Source organism: Myiozetetes cayanensis, unplaced genomic scaffold (assembly GCF_022539395.1).
Source record: "Myiozetetes cayanensis isolate MyiCay16 unplaced genomic scaffold, myiCay2020 scf4, whole genome shotgun sequence".
Taxonomy (NCBI): Eukaryota; Metazoa; Chordata; class Aves; order Passeriformes; family Tyrannidae; genus Myiozetetes; species Myiozetetes cayanensis.
The window spans coordinates 41,890,430-41,910,597 of NW_026087631.1; the positions used below are offsets into that span (position 1 = coordinate 41,890,430).

The window sequence follows — 20,168 nt, forward strand, 5'->3', positions numbered from 1 at the left end:
ATCAGCTGTTCTTTGTTCCAATAACTGTTTTGACTAACTCTCCATTGACTAGTGGGAGCTTGGACACCTAAGGATAAGATTCGTCATAAGCATATACTCTAGGTACTCAAAAATCTAAATAAAACTTGCAGATAGTACATCTGTGCCTTTTCAAGTAGAAGCTGGAAGGCAGACAGAGTATCCTAGGCAGTCTGAGATGCTACAGATGTTTAGGCAACTGGATTTTGCCCTCCTTGGCATAAAGGGAACTAAACGTACGTATCTCCATTTTGAACTGAGCCTCATTCTTACAGTTGCCTTGTTTGAATATGCATAATTCTTCATGCTTTCTTCTGGGTAGTGTTACAACCACTACTCAGCCACATGCTATAGGTCTTCTGCTACTTCCAGGATGAGGAGTCTTCTCACTGGCTTGACAGGAAGGTAGCTGGGTTCTTGCTGTCACCATGAAGTTAAGTAGCAGACATGTATTGCCTGAAGACTCCTGTGACATGTGAATGAATTATCGGAATCAGAATAAGCAGAAATGGTGCCTTTGAATGGCAGCATATTCTCTTCCAGGAGAGGGAAATTTGTCCATCAGTTCCTGGAGTTAGGAGGTAGCAGGGACCTCATTGCTTGGCTTGAAATATTCAGAAAAAAAAGATCATTAGGTGTGTGGAGTCTTGGCTTTAATCTCAAATTTTGTAGATTTCAGACAGTATAATGACAAGCCATTTCTCAGGTATTCTTTTCTTTTTAATGATAATCAGAAAGAGTAGACCCATTTGCATGTATTACTATCCTAGTCTTGTTAAGAAGGGGCAAAAGGGCAGAATTTTCCTTAGCCTAAGCTGCAAACTTTCTTGCCTCCTCTTGGTAAATAGTAGTGCCATAATATAGCTGGTAGTCATTCATTCATGGTGGACATTTTCTTTTCTTAATTCTTCTAATTGGTGTGTCTTTCCTATGCCTTTCTCTGTGTTGCCTACTTTCTCGATTAAGTGCACTAGGTGTGCAACATAGATCCAAGCAGAGCTGGCAGTAAAACCTGAAAAGTTCAAAACCATGATCAACTTAGTGCATCCTGGTTTACGTGGGCAGGGGCAGAACTGTCGAGAATGTGGGTTTAGAACTTCCACCTGCAAACAAAGCCCTTAGAATAGTTGCCCTATTTCCAGAAGTTTAAGTGTTTCTGAGCAAGAAATATGTTCCGTTATGTAGAAGAAATTGCTACAGAGACATTCCAAGAGCCAGAATCAGAAAACTTGGCACAGGGAAGCATAAGTTATACCACTGTGATCTGGCTAAGCCATTTCGGCTGGAGAGAAGATTCATTTTGGCAGAGAGCAAAACAGTATTTCCATCATCACTTTCCATTGGGATTAGGTATGGCTTTGATGACTAGCAGAAAAATCCAAGGGAAGGCCAAGGAAGTGCACTTCTGAGTTACTTTAACTGCTCTTGCTTCCTAGCCAGTAGTATATATTTCAGATAAGCCATTTGTCTGGGCCAATGTTGCAGTATCTATGCTCTCTTATGGAAAAGAAAGGATTTCACTTTGTCTGTCTGTACTTTAACAGAAAAGGATTTGGAATTTCTAAGAGTGAAAAACACATGCTGAAAATTAATTGTAGACAGGGCTATATTTTGTAAGAAAACTAGAAAATAAAAACTTTTTCAGGCATTTCAGACCTGAAGCTGTGTCCCTAAATGTCTATGTTGAAGCTTGTAAATGAGTAGATCCACTGGTTTAAAGGCCAACCTGGGTTGCAGAGACTTGTCTCCTTTGTCCTTTTCTCTAAACCGTATCTGTGACTCCAGCATGTACAGAAGATTTTCAAGCCTTGGAATATCTTCACCCACAAACCTGCCAAAAACACGTGGACAGTCAGCTTCAGTCAGACATCCTGCAAAATCAGGTACATGCCACAGTTTCCCCATCCAGTTATCTCTGTTATCCTTAATATTCCTGCTATTGCATGTATTCCCTTCATTGCTCTTCATTGCCATCGTATTTTCTTCTCTTTTAAACAGAGACTTGCTGATTTGCTGTCCTCTGATTGCTGGGTCTTGAGGCTATTTGCAAGAATTAGCTAAGCATCAGTAGTTAGTGCCTGCTGTAGCCAGAAGGAGAGGCTAGTCTTTTTCCCTCTCAGCAGCAATCCTTGTGATCCCAGCATACATCTTTGCTGTCCCAAGTGGACTTAGAGCCTGCAGCCAAGCCACCAGTACACACACTGGTCCTCCTGTGAACCAGAACTGCTCCTTCTTTACCAGGACTGAGCTGCACCCAGAACCGCTGGCTGATGGTGGCCACTTGTGGCTTGCTTTTGGGGGAGTGAGGCCAGTTTGAAACACGAACTTTTACCCACACATGCAATTAAGTCTGTGTGTTTAACGAGGAAGATCAGATGATGGAAATGACGGAAAACCATGCATAGCAGTTTGTTACCACTATCTAAGAAGCTAACAAGTGAGAAAATTTCTAGTTACAGTTTTTACTTTCACTTCGGTTTCTATTTTAAATGTAGTTGTGTGTTTCCTGTGAATTAGTGAAACACTCTGTACTGCACTAGCCAAATCACCAAGTTAATATGATTCTGCATCAGAGGAAGGAAAACTAGCTCAAGCAAATAAACACTAATCTATATTACAAAAACGTATTACATGTGTTATCATTTCATACAGTGAAGTACACACTCATTGCTTCATATTCATAGCATAGAATTAAATGGCCATGAGAAGGGGTAACTGTTTTAGGATAGGAGTTCACAAGATGTCATTCTTGAGTCACAGAGAGGGCTCTGAAAGCTTTGAACTGGCCACCACCTGCAGCAGAACCAGATATTTTCAGAGTTTCAGCAGAAATTCCAGCACAGCTGGATGCTTCTGGAACTGAAGCCACCATCTGAAGGGTGTCTAGGTCTAGCCTTGAGGAGTTCTTGGTCAGCTGGGCTCCAGAGACTCGCCTGGTTGCCAACCTTGGCAACTCACCCACTCAAGCATAGGTACTGGTACTCAGGTGATTACGTACTTCTGATAATGGAAAGAGAAACAAGAATGAGATACTCTTGGGAAGCTTGGTCTTTGTGTGACCCTCCACAGCAAGTCCCTTGTCAAGGTTCCCCTTGGGGAATAAAAATACTTGACATAGTCTGTTTCCCTCCTGTGCTACTGGAGAGGTGCCCAGAATGAACTGTGGAAGAATGATGCAGTAGGTGAGAGGCAGATCTGCAAACTATCAGTAAGGACTCTCTAGCTTCAGAACCTGGAATGAGTCCCACTGCTTAATAACAGAGATTTCTCTACTTTGCTTGCCATCTCCGCCCTTTGTAGAAGCATGCTGTAAAATTAAGTAGTGACAGCACTACACAGTTTTCTGCAGAACATCTAACAAATTATCACCCTGCTAGGGATTTTGAAATCATCTTGCATAATGCAGTGAAGACTCTCTTTTTCTAGAAATACAGTATTTTTTTACAGATAATTAAAGTCTTGATAAAGTTGGTGTATTATCTAAAGAGCCATGCAAAATGCCAGTCCCATATTTTTCTCATTATTGGTCACGGAGATTTTCCTTGGAGTTTCAAATAATGCAACAGGAAATGGTTATACATTGTGTAACTGGGAATTTGCATTGTGTCAGCCTTGGCAGCAAGGCCTGACACCAGTTTTGAAGAAGAACTCAAGGAAATTGCATATCTGAAAGTCTGGGCAAAGCAAGGTGGAAGAAACTTGAAAATAACATATGTTGGTAAATACATTGGTAAATACACTTAAGAGTGGAAGTCATGTTTTTTCACAAGACAGTGTCTACTGACTCAAAAAAAAATGTTTCAACACACACAGGTTGTTAAGTCCCTGCAATGTGGATTTTGTGAGAGTCTTTGATACAACAGCATAGCAAAGGTTTCTTAAAATAATGCTAGGAATTAAAATGGAAGAATTTGTATGGATTAAAGAATTAATCAGAAGGAAGGGAAAGGGGAACAAATTAACTTCTCCCAAAACAGAAACATCCAAGGATATCTTCCTTCTACAAACTGTACAGGCAGAAATTAAATCAAGATCTGTTCTTTTTAGGAGAGCTCTGTGGCAGGACAGGATGGAAACCAGTGCAGTTCTGCACGGTGCCAGGGGAATGAAAAACGAGGATGTGAGTGGGGGCTGCTGGAGCCCTGCAGCCATGTGTACAAATGCCTGGCACTACACTGATGGAATGGTGGAGTGAGGTCTCCCTGGGGAATTGTGAAAGATTCACCCAGACCAAGAAGTGTGTCTTCTGTGGGCAGTCCCAAGCTGTTACCCTGAGCATATTCAGAGAAACATGCTGAAAGGAAATGTTTATCTTGTATTTGGTTTGGCATTTTATTTGTTTTTTACTCCCCTAGAAATGTGTAGTCTTGGCTTTAGGGCTGGCACAGAAACTTAAGAAGCAAATTTGAAAACTCACTTGGATCAAGAGTTTATCCTTGAATCTGCTAGACCCCTCTGTTTTTCAGTTTGTAAAGACAAAATAAACAGAACGAGTAGGTACCTGATGGGCAAACACCATGTGTCATGTTACTTTTAAAAGATGCTTAGTGTTTGCCACCCATGCCTACTGTGAAACAGGAAAAACAGATAATGTTTAATAAATATGAAATCTTCAACAAGAACACGTAGAAGTAAAATAATGTCATTATGCCCTGTGAATTTGTGTTTGGTCTCTTCATCACTGAAACACAGAACAAAGAATAATGGGATAATTTGACTTTGAACAGGAAATTACAAGTGTTAGGGAAGCAAATGTAGGTAATAACTATAAATGTTCACATGGTCTATTTATTATTTGCTATAGTGATAAAATAGTTAATAGTCAATATAATTAATCCAATGAAAATGCTGATGTCAACTATAGTTACTGTTATATAGGTTGTAATTCAAACCATCTGTTTTAATCCACTTGTATATATCCTGGGTTGATCATTTCTTGCAGTGAAGTGTTTTTCTGGAAGTTGAAAGTAATTATTTAAGGATTGGAAATTATTAGTAGTTCATGGTTTGGCAAGGAGAAGAAATGCCTTTTCAGGTTCTTAGTGTCTATTTTAGAGGGCTTCTGCACCAGAAATGTTTGAGGGTGGAGCGTAACACAGTATTTTCTGTCATAGTCTATGTGTTGATATTTGGGGTTCATCACAGTGAGGTGTTTGGAAGTATAAGTCACTGGTCTGATTATTCTCCACAACTTAATTAAGTCCATTTATTTCAAAGGGCAAAGGAAATATGAGTGGTTTATTAAAAAATAGGATGTAAAACACTGGAGAAAAATGATAAGAAATGCTGTCATAAACGTGTACATAATGTGTATATAAACAACATAATTTATTTCTAGTGAAATGTTATGTTCTCCAGTGTAGTTTCAGTGGATTTGTAGGGAATGTTTGGTCTTGCTAACTAATTGAGTTAGCTTTGACTGGAACTACCTTGTCTGAAATTGCCCTGCTATCCAAGGATTTCTCCACCTAACTGCAGAGCTTAGCTCTTCATGCTGTGAAGATCTATCAAGCCACTTCACAGGAAAAAAAGCATCATCTAGGGCAGCTCCACAAGTAGTGAAATGGGTGTGAGATCAATAATTTATTATCTCTCCTTTCTGATTCCATAGCATTTGCACAATAGGGAGCTGTAGAAGTGAAACAGAAAAATTAAAGTCTTGCTGTACTTCACAGAGGTAGAAGGCAAGAGCTCACTCTTAAAACAGTGCACTGAGATCTTTTCAGGCTATCCAGCTGTCACAGCTGAGTTTGTTAAACCTCTCATTCCTGGCCAAGCCAGTTAAGTAGAGTTCCATCCTTGTCTACAAAAATACTTGCAATAATACTGCAAGAGCCCTCCTCACAGAGACTTCATGTTAAGAGATGTAACAGAGACAAAACCATCAGAATTCCATGTCATTGCCCAAAACACCCAGCTGCTATTATGTTTATTACTTTTCCAAGAGTGTGAACACTGATCATAAGTTAAAGTAGATTTTTCTCTGGGTTGTCCTTTCTTTCTTCCCTGAGTCAAGAAACATTTGTTTTTGACCAGGAAGAACATGTGTTACAGAACCTGGCACGTTTGTTGCGGTGCAATCTTGTGAATGTTTTGTTGTGATAAGTGAGTGACAGCTTCCAGTTAGTGTTCTGCAGGAGGTGAGGGTTTCTTTCCAGAAGTTCTGACCATCTCAAAATAACTATATTCTCCTTGCAGACCTCCAAATCTAACATGTTATCTTATCCCCTCAGTACAGCAGGGCTGGTATTCTACTACACCAGTTTATCTAGCTAATAGTCTTAAGTAGCAGTTCTAGTTACAGGAAAGACTGTGCAAGGATTACATCTATCAGAGTCAGCGTTTGGTCTGTGTTGTCCAGCATTATAACAGAAGACATGATTGTAAATTATTGTTAAATGCCGTTTTTCAGTTATGAGAGCCTGTTACCACTGGAATTCAACACATTTTTTCTTCCAATTTGTTAAGCCACAAAGCACATTTTTTTCTTAAGAGAACGAGGCTCTATTTTATTCTAGTTTAGAGACATGTCAACAGTTAAGCCTTGCTATTTAATTTCATTATATCCCCTTGAAATCCCTCAAGAAACATGAGTTATGCCCATGTCAGTGCTTTTTACTCCATGGGTTTCACATCTCAGCAACTTGAAAAGATGTGTGGAATACAATTAACATTTCTAGTAATCCCAAGGTACCTATATATGAGCACTGGCCTTCTAGAAACAGCATTGTTTTTCCCAACTAAAGGAAAACAGAAGATTAGACTTAGTATGTGGCTCTTTGCCCTCTTTAAGAACGGAACTGGGGACTGATCTAAATGATATATGGCTTGCATTAGTAGGACTCCTGGATCTAAAGAGAAGTAGTCTCTCTATGCTGTTCTACTTGCCTGTGGGAATCCCATCATGCATTCAGTTGCAGCTTATGAAAAGCTGCTGTAGTCTTCTGACAAATTACTTTTAGAAAAGCCTTGAATCCATCATATCTTTACTAGAGGTAAGCTGCCCGGACTTCTTATATATGTGGGGAAATCTCACAACATTTCCTGGTTGTTAAGGCACTGTAGCATTTAAATGTAGCATGTTAGAAAGACGTGATTTTTACAAAAATACATAAAACTGAAACTTGCTTCCTTCTAATCAGAGCAAGGCCTAGATCTTAAATAAGGAATAAAAGTCTTTTCTGTATTTGAGATGACTATAGGATGGATATGTCCCTGAGAAGTTCAGAGATGGCATACTCAAATCCTTGCAGCCCATTCCACGGGACATGCAGAGCTGTCCTGAGTTCTTAGGTGTTTATTTCAGTGCTAAGATGTGAGTGAGATGGGGGGGAGGGGGTGTTTATTATTTTAAATGGTTTCCACGTGGTTGGTGTGAAATTACCATTTTCATAACGTGCCCCCATTTACCTGAATTGTCCCAAGCAGACGTGCCTGTCATGGGTCTCAGCAGAAAGCCAAAGGGGTGGCAATAACCTGAGCCTTTCAGATAAGGCTGAGACATGTTGACAGGAATGGGTGAGGTTCTAAAGCCACTTAACCTGTCCTAAAGAAGGCAAAATCCTCGTGACTGTAGGAAGAGTAGTAGTTCTGTAATAATGACATTGGTCTGAAACAAGCTTTCAGCATCTGGCTGTGCCAGAGAAATTCCTCCATGTCCTTGGAAAATTGATTAATATCTGTGTCCCAGGTCCCTAGCTATAAAGTTAGAAGGCATTTGAAGGATGAATTCCTTAATCGGTTTGAGTTTATCAGATATTATGGTGATGAAATTGCTGAGGTTGTGCAATATCCTCTGTCAACAGCACTGCATTTATTGTGCAGAGCAAAATGACAGAAAATCGTATCTCCTCTCCCAGTGCTCATGCAGCTGGCAGGCTGCCTCCTCCACCAAGGTAGGGAAAGGTGGCTGTGTGCTTGTCAGGAGGTAAGGGACACCACCCACAAGCAGAGAAAGGACTGAAGTGTTCTCCAGTGAATATTTGTTTTCTGCATAAATCTGCATACTTGCAGAAACTATGCTTTTCTTCCAACAGGCAAGGACTTGTGCTAGTGTGGGCCCATAACTAATTGTTGCCATGGGAAACTCTGAAATGGCCACCCACACTTTCATATCTGAATGGAGCTTGTGTTCAGACATACTGTTCCATCTGTGTGTCAGCATATGCACATTAGTGCATGTGTATGTTTCTTCCCTGCTGTAGCATGGTCAAGTTGAATTATGAAAAGTTGCCTTTCATGTTAAAGATTCTGGAAGCATCAGCAGCACCTGGAACATTGTGTCTATGGGGCTGCTCCAGTGCTGAGATGCCCTTAGTGCCACTTGGTGTTCCTTCAGTTCAGTGGTGTGCTCAGAGCCTACAGAAAGGCACAACCACTCCTAAGAAATTATTTTCACTTTTTTTAGTTGTTGCCCAGGTGACCCCCCAGCCTTTCTCCCCACAGAATAATATGATCTGAACATAAAAATGGAAATTTTGGAGCATTTCAAAGAAGAAAGTATTTTGTTTTGAATTATGAATCCATTTTCCTCCTTTTTTTGTAGTTGAAAAAAATTGCCTTATCCTGTGGGAAGTTTTCTAAAATATTTGTGTTGTGATACGTATACCTGATTTGGAAAATTTCAGAGATGACTGAAGTTTGGAGAAGCTGCAAGAGACTTAGATGTCCTTGGTGTCAGGTAGTGACCAAGGTGTCTCTGCTGGGACAGGAGAAAGCAATGTCATTGGTCCATGGTTTCTGCTAACTGGCAGGTGCTTGTGAAAGGTACTTGTACAAGCAGGTGCTCACATCAATTCTAGATACACTCTCTGAATGGTTAAATTTGACTTATTTTTAGGCTGCGTAATTTCTGAAAGCTTTTAGATCTGCTACGAGAGCCAAGCTTCTTGTTAGCAAGCAGAGTTAGAGAACCACTAAGGTCAAGAAATGTAACTTTCTTTATTAGACCATCAGCAGAGCAAGGACTTCCCTCAGTGTACCATCAGCCTTTCAAAGCAGATCTGTGTGAAAAACATTGAAACATATTGGTGACATATTGTGGAAAAGGCTGCATTGTCACTGGCTGAGCTGTGCATTTGCTTTGGACTGTGAATTTGGCACTGTTAAGTGAGATGAAAGAAACACCATCAGCAGAGTGCAATGCTTGGCTCCTTCCCTTCCTTCAAAACAGTCTAACCTGCCAATTCCGTCTGCATACTCACATACTGACTGGATTAATATAAATTTTAATTATAGCATCATTTAAGACAACAAGCTAGCACTTGTTCCTGTCTAGCACTTTTGTGTTGTGTATGAGCACCTTTAGCACCAGCAGGTCCTTTCCTAAATAAAGAATGAGCTGTAGGTATCACAGGAGCATGGGCCTTAGTGATCCCCTAACTGTGTGACTTTGCATAATTTACTAGGTTGTTCCCTTGCTTTTTTGTTTTGAAGGGTTTTTTTAAGTCTGGATAAATGAAGACTACCCATATTATAATTTTAATTTTATTATAATAAATTTAATTGTTATTGTTATGGTTTATTATGATACTAGAGGTAACTACAGGTGACTATATACTTAGTGGGGTTTTTAGATGTCATATACACCTAATTGTCATACTGTTTGTATGCTTGTCTTTCCTTAAACCGCAATTTTGCTTTAACAGGGAGAGCTCACATCCAACTATAATTCTTTACCTATCATTATGGATGTAAATAGTAATAATATTCACTTCAAGCAGGACACTGAGATGCTGGAGTGAGTTCAGAGACGGGCAGTGAAGCTGGTGAAGATTCTGGAGAGCAGGTCCTATGAGGTGGGCTGAGGGAGCGGGGGGTGTTTAATCTGGAGGAGAGGAGGCTCAGAGGAGACCTTATTGCTCTCTACGACCACCTGAAAGGATGTTGTAGCCCGGTGGGAGTCAGCCTCTTCTCCTAGGCAGCCAGTGACAGTACAAGAAGACATGGGCTCAGGCTGTGCCAGGGAGGTTTAGGTTGGACATTAGGAAGAATTTTTTCACAGAAATGGTGATTAGACATTGGAATGGGCTGGCTAAGGAGGTGGTGGAGTCACTGTCCCTGGAGGTGTTTAAGGAAAGACTGAATATGGCACTTAGTGCCATGGTCTGGTTGATGTGCTGATGTTTGGCCTTAGTTTGGTCTCTGTGATCTCCGATGTCTTTTCCAACCTAGTGGATTCTGTGAATCTATAATACTGGAAGTGAGAGTAGCAAACTAAACATCTCTGCATGTAGCTGCCTGGCACCCATTATCTTGTTTTCCTAGTCTTGAGTAATTTACTAATGAAGAAAAGACATTACAAAAACCATGTGAATATAGATCATATTTCATAGAAGTTTTACTATTTTTTCATGGTCTTCAAGAATTTTAAGAATCAGTTAAATTGAATTGCTTAAATGAGGTAGAACACAGTTCAAGCTACAATAGATTTTAATGATCCCAGAAAGTGTCTTTCTTAGTGAAATATCAATATTGAAGCTTTAAAAGAAGAAGAGTTTTAATTGTTTTTCTACCCTCAAGTAGCTTTTATAAGTGTGCATTCTCGATGAATTACCATAATATTTTGTTTGTGCTATTTGGGCCACTTTAAACATTTTTATAGATCTCCAAGTAGATAAATCTCTGGTTTTGGTTTCTTGAAATACAATTACAGATATTTGTCGTATTATAATTGTAGTTATAGAACAATGGGTACAATGGAAATTTCTAAATTACTTTATTTTTCTTTCGCTTTGTAAAGTACCTTATTGAAGAAGAAATGTGGTTTACTTTAAAGCGTGAAATGTAATATGTAAGAACATATTCTAGAAGTCATATTTATTCCTTTTGCCAAACTTACCTTTTGAAAAATTAAGAAAATTTTGTAATTAACCAGTCTTTTTTAATAACTGAGAAAATTTTACTATGTTGTTTTCTTAACAAAAATTCTGCTATTTAAAATGTTTGCAAAATAGTTGTTTAGATTTTTTTTTAGTGTGTTTTGATTTTTTTTCATCCATTATTGTGAACTTTAATCATGTTGAGCTTAGCCCAGAGGTTTTCTGTGTTCCAGCTTTTAAGCTGCCTAACCTGTGTAAATACATTAGGGCTGTTCTAAACCATTAAAAACAAGAGGAGATGGATGTGTGCAAAGTTCAAATGTGTTCTGCTGGCTTTTATCATCAGTGTGAATCATATGGCAATTTAGATGCCTAAAATAGTTTGTTGTTCATAAAACACAACAAAATACAGCAAATGAGATCTGCCTAGAGGAGACAGAAATATATATTGGGCATTTCAGTCAGTGTTGTGGGAGGTTTCTTACTGTAAGGAACTTTTTTTTCCATGCGTATGTTTTCATTTTTATTTCAAATTATTTTGGTATACTTGAAATGGTGTAATTGAAACCTGTGGAAACTGAAATCCTTCTTTCATCCTCAAAAATGAAATTATATGAGAAGTCTAAAATGCTTGCTTCCAGGACAGCATTGGGTCACAACCGTATCATGAACCAGTCTACCTACTGAATTAGTTTCTCTCCTCTTTCTGTTATTTTCTGAGGCCTCCAGCTTAATTAAACATTTCATGCAGAGTCAGTGAATAAAAATGTCCAGAAAACTTTTAAAACCCCTGAATTACAGTTTTGGGTCAGATACGGAGCCTTGTCTCTGAAAAATCCTTGACATAAGGTAAGCACTACAGAATAAGAGCCAAAACATCTCTGGGTCACCAGTGTGATTCTCATCCTGAATCCAAAACACAGGACTATACCAGCTACTTGGAAGAAAGTTAACTCTATCCCAGCTGAAACCAGGACACCGCTCTTCCTTAAAATCAGCAGAGACAGTGTGCCAAACCAGCAGAATGTGGGGGAATACATCAGTTCAGGAAAGTATAGAAAATCTAGTTGGTTCAGTGTGGTTGACCAGAATTTGTTTTCATCTTCATTTATCATTAATGTGCAGACATAAAAAAGTAGATACTTATAAAGCGAGCATAGTAAGAGGGAAACCATTCACATCTGTGTAAGGAAAAACTAATCCCTTAAAGGTATAAGGGAGGCAGTACTTGCATGGATGGGCAGTCTAGGAAATGGGGGGCAGGAGTCAGTGAGGTGAGGTGACATCTGTGCTGGGATCTGTTCTTTTCCGTGTGTTCATGAACAGTTCTGCAAAGGAGTCAAATACTGAAGTTTGCAAAACAAGAAGTTTGACAGTGCCCCACTAAACCACCAAGGGCCAACTAAAGAGCTGCAGAAAGTCCTTACAAGGCAAATGCCCGGGTAATAAGTCAGCAAGTGATACTCAGTGTAGATTAACATCGAATGAGGCTTGTAGTCAAAATACAACCCTAATGTGACACATAAATTCGTGCGCTCTGAACATGATGACTCAGAGATAGGATTTTGCTGTTGTGACAGTCTGTCCCTGAGAAGGTCAGCTCACTGTTCATCACAGCTCTGCTCCTCCCCACACCAAAAATATGCAGCAGAGCTGGAAAAATTAAGAGGAGGCCAATAAGGATAGCAAAGCTCTGGAACAGATTCCGTGAAGGTCTTCCTTGATGTGGCCTTTCCCAAGCTATTACTCCTCAGGCACCCCTATAATTGATGTCCTGGAATGAAGAACCAAGAGCCTCTGACAAAGGTGTTTCAGTTATGCTCACTCAGACCAGCTCGGGTGCTGTGTGCAGACACTGCCTTATGGCAGCACACAGGTTCTGTGGAAGAAAGAAGCCCACTGGCATAACTAGTTTTACACTGTGTCCCAGAGTCTGCAGAATAGTGAAACTAATTCTGGTTATGCTTTTATACTAATTATTGCATCTGATATTAGCTTTCTGGAGAAACATGGTCAAAAATAGTTGATTGAGACAAGTACTAAACAGCCAATTTTTTTTAAAGAAAACAATAAAAGAGTGAGGCTCTCAAAGCTCTTACTTTTTTTTCCTTAGTTCTTTTGTCTGCACACCTTAAGCAACAGTTTAAAAACCATTGTGCTCAAATGAAAGTTCAGTTATTGAGCAGGAGTAATAGAAATGTAGAAGAGAATTAGGGCAGCTCCTGTTTTGGTATGTTCTCCTACATTCTGGTATTTGTGCTGTTTACACAGAAAATACTGGAAATTGTCAAGTCCGTAGTCACCTTGAGGGAGTTCTTAGCTGCTTTTCTGCTCTTGGTATGAAATCAGTACCATTCCAGTTAGAGAAAAAAACAAAACAAAACAAAACAGGAAAAAAACACAGGAAGAAAAATTTCAGAACATTTCTGAATTAGGATGGGCAGCACTCAGTGTCTCTTCTTGCAGTTCCTTCTGCAGCCAGGTTTTTCCAGCTGAGGAGGTTTTATTCCTCCTCAGGAACTGCAGCCACATCCAAGAACACATGCTCTTGGCAGTGATGCAGTCCCATCTGATGAAGCAGGAGAACTGAAAATAGCTTTCCTAAGGGGAAAACTTCAGGCATGGCTATCTAATGTTGTTAGGGTTTAGTGTATTTATTTTTTGTGATTAGAGAACTGGAGGATAAGGGTGGGGGTTATGCTGTTTTTTTTCCTTTCCCCTTGAAAATAAGCAGCTGAACAGTTTACCCACAAAGATAGAACCAGAACACAGTGAATTGTATCACACATGCTGCTGTCACTTATGAAATCGGAATTCTCTCTCTGTCCTTTTGAATTACGTTGAAGAAAATTCAGTCATTAAAATCAATGGTCAGTCTTTGTTTTATACTGTTTTCTAATTGCATTTGGCTTATTCTCCAGTTTTCTTATATAGATTAAAGGCCAAGAGGTACAGCTAACCATAATATTGGATAAGTACATCAATAAAACCTTAGCACATTTGGTGAAAAAAATAAAAGTGCAGGGTTTGGATCACTGCATTGCTCTAACAGGACAAGCTGTTTCCAAGTAGTTGTTAGTAGTGCCTGTTAATTTAAAGAAATCTCACCAGCCACTGCTAGGGGAGGATTTTGACCTGGTCACCCATCCGAGGCAAGACAAAATGTAATTTAAAAACAAACAAAAAAACTCCACCCTAGCCTATACTGGTGATACAATGTGATTTAAAATAAGTGAAATACTGAAAAGTAGTCATATCCATAGTATAGTATGTTGTGATAAATGATATTTAAAAAGCTCTCCATGTCTTCATATGCAGTGTGGACTTGGTAGCAGAACCATACACAGAAAAAACTTACCACAGTTTATTCTTCTTATAGAGGAGCTTGCATTTGAGAATATCAAAATACTTAATAAAGATTTAATATAGAATCACAACAGGTTTCATGACTATTATTTTTATTTAACTGCTGAGGGAAATAATGATATAGAGAAACAGTGATTTTCCAGAACTCTTAAGGGAGATGTGATGGTTGAAACTGTGCTGACCTGGAAGAGAAAAAACTAAAATCCTGATGGAAAGCCAGGTTTCTCATTTCACTGGTGTTTGCATTTTTCTATTATATTAGTAGTGAAGGAGAGGTTTTTAAAGTATGTGCTATACTGATAGATTATAATCCAGTAATACAGAGAACAACTGGTTTTGACTTCTAGTTACTGGATGATCAGTAGATCCTTGTGTATGCAAGTTAAATCTGGTGTTTTGGGAAGGGGTAGAAGAAAATTTCTGTTCTATTTCTTCGTATTTTGTGTTTTACGTAATTTCAGATACTATTCACCTCACTGAAAGAATGAAGTAGAGAGATTTTAGTTGTAATGTTGGTAACACACTTACTTTTAGTCCACTGAGATCAAAAATTCCTGGCAAGTAACATTGACATTTTCACTTATTTACCATATGTAATTTATGAGAACACTTTGGATTTTCTGAAACAGAGAGTTGTGGTTTTAGAATGATATAAAGGATATCTGAAACCTGAAAAATATGTGCAAAATGTGCAAAGAAGGAAGTGTTACAGTACAGATGATGCTGTTAAGCAATGGTGGATTTATGAGGTATGCTCTCTGTCCATGCTCACAACAGGTTGCTTCTTGAAAGATTGTTCCATGCCACATAAGAGAGGAGAAAACAGAAAAGGAGAAGAGGTGGATGTTTATGGGTGAGATTAAAAACTTAGCCATCAGTAGACCACTCTATCAAGAGCGTTTCAAGTGGGTCCAGAGAGGAGATTGTTCCCCTCTTTTCCATGCTGTATTGGGTTTTCTTATTATGTGGGACATCCCAGCAGTCAACAACAGACTAGGATCCAGTGGATGGCCACCACAGAGAGGGAGAACTTGAACACTTGGTGTACAGAAGGCTGGAGAAACAGGGCTTGTTTAGCCTGAAGAAGGCTTCAGTTTTCAGTTTTCTGGGCTCATCAGTACAGCAAGGGCAGTTACATGTAAGGAGGAGCCAGTTTCTTCTCCGAAGTGCACACAGAAATACAAGGCACAGCAATCATGAGCTGCAACAGCAACCACTGACTTGGACCTAAGGATGGGATTCTTCCCTATCAGGTGGCTAAGCACTGGAGTGTGCTAGAGAGGCTGCAGGAACCCTCAACATGGGCTTAGGCAAGGGCCTGATCTAATTTTGAAGGTGAACTGAATAGCCACCAAAGAGATTTCCAACTTAAATTATTATGTGGTTTTGTGGTCCCAGATGGGCTGAGATGGTGGATGGTAAGAGGCAACCTCAGTTGAGGACCTGATACCCAACCACTTCATAAACAGAGAGCAAACCCTGTGTCTAAGAGTGAGTTGTGTGTAGATATGTCCACCCAGGTTGCAATACTTTTAATTATTTTCGTTACAGAAAATTACACCATTTGATAAGTATTAGATTGAAAGGTAGGAACAGCATTATTTGTATTCTGAGTGAACAACATTCAGAGTTTGCCGATTTTCAGTTGCATTTGTATTTAAATAGTTGTAGGAGTAAATTTTCACTGGTGCTCTTTTTTGCAGTTTACAGCCCAATGAACGTAGTTTATTAATCTCTAACAGAACACTTACATTTCAAAGTATTGAGTATGGCTGTTAGGCCCTAATTTCATTCTATAAGGAGCTGAGAACCCTTTGCAAACAACACTAAAAATTAAAGGCACTTCCTGGATTTATTTTACTTCATGTGAGAAAATTGCCAGCATTGTTAGGTGGCTCAGAGAAGCTAACGCTGAAAATGGTGAGCTGTGCTGAAGGACACCAATTCTGCCAGGTCCATGGTTCTGACCATTCACTGAGCAAAACATGAGAATGCAAACAAAAAAAATACTGTAAGACCAGAGCAATTAAAAATCGTGAACTAAGTATGATATTTTCTGAAAAAAGGAGGGATAAATGAAGAAGGCTGACACTGATATTCACTGCATTTGAATGCAGAATGGGTTCAAAGAAAAAAATTTTAGATTTTTTTCTTCTCTAGTGGAATAAAGGAATTTGTAGTAACTATAAGCTATTGTTTATTTTTAACATAAAGCCACGTGACAAGGCAGGCATATTTTTATTCATGAGTATCTGAAACTCTAGATATGAGCTCTGTATATGAGCTCTATACATACTGCAATCAGCATAGGAACCCATTCCTATGTTTCTGAAATTTGGTTGCAAGACATAAATGCATTAATGCTTTGAGTTAGGTTGCCTCCAGAAATAAGCAAGCAAATTCTGTTCAGGGTTAGGAAATAGTGAGTTTCTCATCAATGCTGAGTGTGCAGTTTGACCTTCCTGTCTGCTCTCTCTCAAGCTGGACAGTCTTGTTTATGCTTTGGGAAGGATTAAGGATCTTTATTAAGATGATTCTCTAAATAGTAGACATAGTCCCCTTCAAAACAAATAATGGCTGCACTCCATCAGGCTCATGATGCCTTGGCCTGATCTTATGAGTAGATACAACTGGAATCTACATGTTGTATTTTCATGGAAATTGGAGATTTTTTTTTCCGTGTCAGAATAGTGAGCTTTAACTCTCTGCATGTTGTCACTAATTGTTGATTTATAACATTGATTCTGGACATGATAAGCTGTTCCATTTGTCAGCAGGACTTACAGTTCTCATAATCAGGGCCTTTCCTTCTTAATGAGTGGCAGCATTTTTTACTGACATAAGCACAAGCATTTAAAACAGTGTTTTCCAGATTTGTTTTCTTTGGTGAGTAATAATAAGAGGTTCTAGGGAGACAGAAAGATTTACTGTTGGAAATTATCATGGCGAGTTTAAAGATGCACAACTATGCCTTTCCTAGTCTTGCTGCCAGAAGTCTGAGAAATCTATTTCTAAATGTTATTATGATGAAAAGCCTGCAGTGAATACATTCTTCTGCAAATACCATTTTCTAGCTTGGTTGTGAACTGTGTAAAACTCTTTGGAATAAAACAAAAAGAACAGTGTATGGAAAGTTAGGAAAAATTAAACATCATTTGTCCACTAGATGGAAATAGAAGCAGCAAGTGTGTATGTGTGTGTTTTAACCATATGTTTTTGTGTATTCAACTAAATATTTTAATCTCTTGTCTTCACATGAGACAGAGTAAATCAAGTAATTTTTAGTATTGCAGTTAAAGTCAAGAATGGACAGCAGAATATGTCTGAAATGGACTAAAAATGTCTGAAAGGGCTTAGGTAAGGAGGGGAAAGATAAGAATAACACTATGAGGAAAATGAAACTCAGGGACACTGAAAATTCTGTATGAAATGAAAACTGCATAATGCTAGCTCATCAAGAGGAGCAGAGTCTGTCAGAGTCTGCAAGATTCATTGTTTTTATTTTCTTTAGAGTTTACCCATTTTTTGTTCCTTTGCAGCAGCAGGGAAGAAATTATCTTGGGTCTTCTAATGTGTCAGGAATGATTTTCTGTGAGGAAGCCTTGCTTCTGAAAAGGTCTAGAAGTTCTCACCACATCTCCAGATATTACTGTTTTCCTCCAAAGTTGAATTTCGGAATCCCATATTATTAAACTGAAGAACCACAGCCATCTTAGTTAACAGTTAAGCAGCTGTTCTGCATGGTCCCTATTGAGTCATGGAATCTTTCAGTCACAGAGTAATTTCAGTCAGAAGAAAAGTCTTCCCTAGTCTATCAGCCTGCTGAAAGCCAGGCTGAGTTTGAAGTTAGATCAGTTGCTCAGAGCTTTGTCAAGTTTTCAATGTCTCCAACAATAGAGTCTCCACAAACTCTCTGGCAAACCTATTCCTGTCCTTGACCACCCTCAATGTGGGGGGGAAAAACCCAATTCTTGTTTCTAACCAGAATTTCCCTTACAGAAATTTCTGTTGCCTCCACCAGTTCCAAAACTCTCCTGGTCTCCACAGCTGAAGATGCTGAGAACTTGACATCCTCTGCCTGGTCTTCCTTGACTGCACATCCTGCAAAACATTTTCTTCATGCTCATCATTTGCTTCCTTCTTCTTTACAGAAGACACTGTCCTGCCCAGTGTCTTCAGTAAAAAATTGTCATCGAGAGACTCAATTCACCTGGATTTCAAAAGTAAATAAGGACATTTTAGACACCTGTAGCAAGAGAGCTTAGAAAATAGATTGACAAGCATTTTCAAAGAATGACAAGCATTCTTCAGTTGTGATTCAGCTCATGCTAAAGTAGATGTCCATCAGATGTTACATGATGATATGTTACTTGTGGCTATTGAAATCTTGCAAGACAGAATATGTTCATTGCTATATTCTTAAGAACCTGTCCTATAGGGGAATGTCATTGTGGCAACAGCACCATGCTTACCATTTCACATTGACAAGACTGTACTTTAATTTACTACAATACTTCATTGGTACTAAATATCCTGTTCCTTTGCTCCAAAATATTTGCAAACCCTTTAAAATTGATGTAGGCTAAAAGGGCTTTGTTGTCTGCTCTGCGCATTTCCTAAGAAGTTGATCATTTTGTCTTCTGTTTCTGTTCCATGGTGTCATATTATAGTTTTTGGCTGGATTAGGCAGTATGAATTTGTTGTTCAGTCTGTGAAAGCCTAGGCAGAGTTTTAGCAACTGTTGATAGAAAAGGTCCGTTATGGGCAGGTATGTGGAAAAATGCCAATCTGACTGGGAATTCAAAGGAAAGCAAAATAAATAATTTTCCAGCATCTTGTGGAGAAACCTGAATCTGCACAGATACACTGGCCTTCTGTAGAGGGTTCAGAGGCTCTTTTCCTTCTATTTTGCTGTGCATAAAAAACAATGGAAATGGAGTGAAGAGGAGTTTCTAACTTGCAGGCTTCTTTTCCCTACCAAAGAGCGTCATTCTCCAACTAGGCTAAATATTCCTCCCTAATTAGTAACAGATGCAGCAGTACGTGCACAAGCGTGTGTCAAGAGGACATTTGGAAATCATAGCAGAAGGTGCTTTGCCAGATATATGAAGCTAAAGCAGGGAGTTGTTGGGAGAGTTCAACAGTTGTTTGTAAAGATAAGGAGGGAAATGGGACAGCTGTTACGGGTTTTTAGGTAACGTTGCAAATCAAGCACAGGACCCCTGCTTCTCTTCAGCAGCAGTCTTCATCTTTTATTTAGATATGTCAGAAATGCATGGGAGTTAGAAGAGACATATTTGATCTTTGAAATATATTTAAAACATTACAGGTTTTCCTCCTGTCCCCAGATGTAGAAGCTTTTTAGCAGTCTAATTTCCATGTTTTCATGTTCTCTTTTTCTCTCTTGCTATCACATTGATGTGTACAGAAGGCAGACCAGCTGCAAAGATATTAATTGCTGTACCAAGACACAGAAAAAACAAAGATAGCAACAGACAGAATTAAGGAAAAAATATTTTTTGGTCACCTCTTTCAGCAATGCTCTTACTATACTGTTGTTATATTGTTATTAAATTTGTTTTATTATTTATTTTCATTATTATTTATAAACAACATATTTATATATGTTACATATATTTGTAAATATATCTTTTATTGCTATTTTTATTATTTATATTTTATATAAAAATATAGTAATCGTATTTGTTTAATTGAAATAGTTATTGTGTCTTTAAATGTACTTCCACCAACCTCAACACACTTAGCCCTTCAATTTCAAATGCTGATTCTCAAAAGTTTTGGGGGTTTGGTTTTGTTTTGGGGGGTGTGTGTTTTTATTATTATTTTAGAATAGTGCACTGATAAACATTTGGACTTACATTGCAAGGGTTCTGTCAGTGTCGTTCAACACCACAACTACAGTCCTTTACACAGCAATAGACTGTAATTTATAAGTACTGATAT

At 38.7% G+C, this 20,168-nt stretch overlaps 1 protein-coding gene across 6 annotated transcripts in view; it reads left to right on the top strand.

The window, feature by feature from the left end:
• Positions 1-20,168, top strand: part of GHR (growth hormone receptor) — a 155,550-nt gene that overhangs the window by 93,044 nt on the left and 42,338 nt on the right. For 2 of the 6 annotated variants that reach the window (XM_050328485.1, XM_050328480.1), the window contains exon 2: positions 1,804-1,901. The exons of the other annotated variants lie outside the window; for them this stretch is intronic. In XM_050328485.1, coding sequence (XP_050184442.1) covers positions 1,805-1,901 — 97 coding nt within the window. In that variant the 5' untranslated portion in view covers position 1,804. The remainder of the gene's footprint in view (positions 1-1,803; positions 1,902-20,168) is intronic. 6 annotated transcript variants of the gene reach the window in all.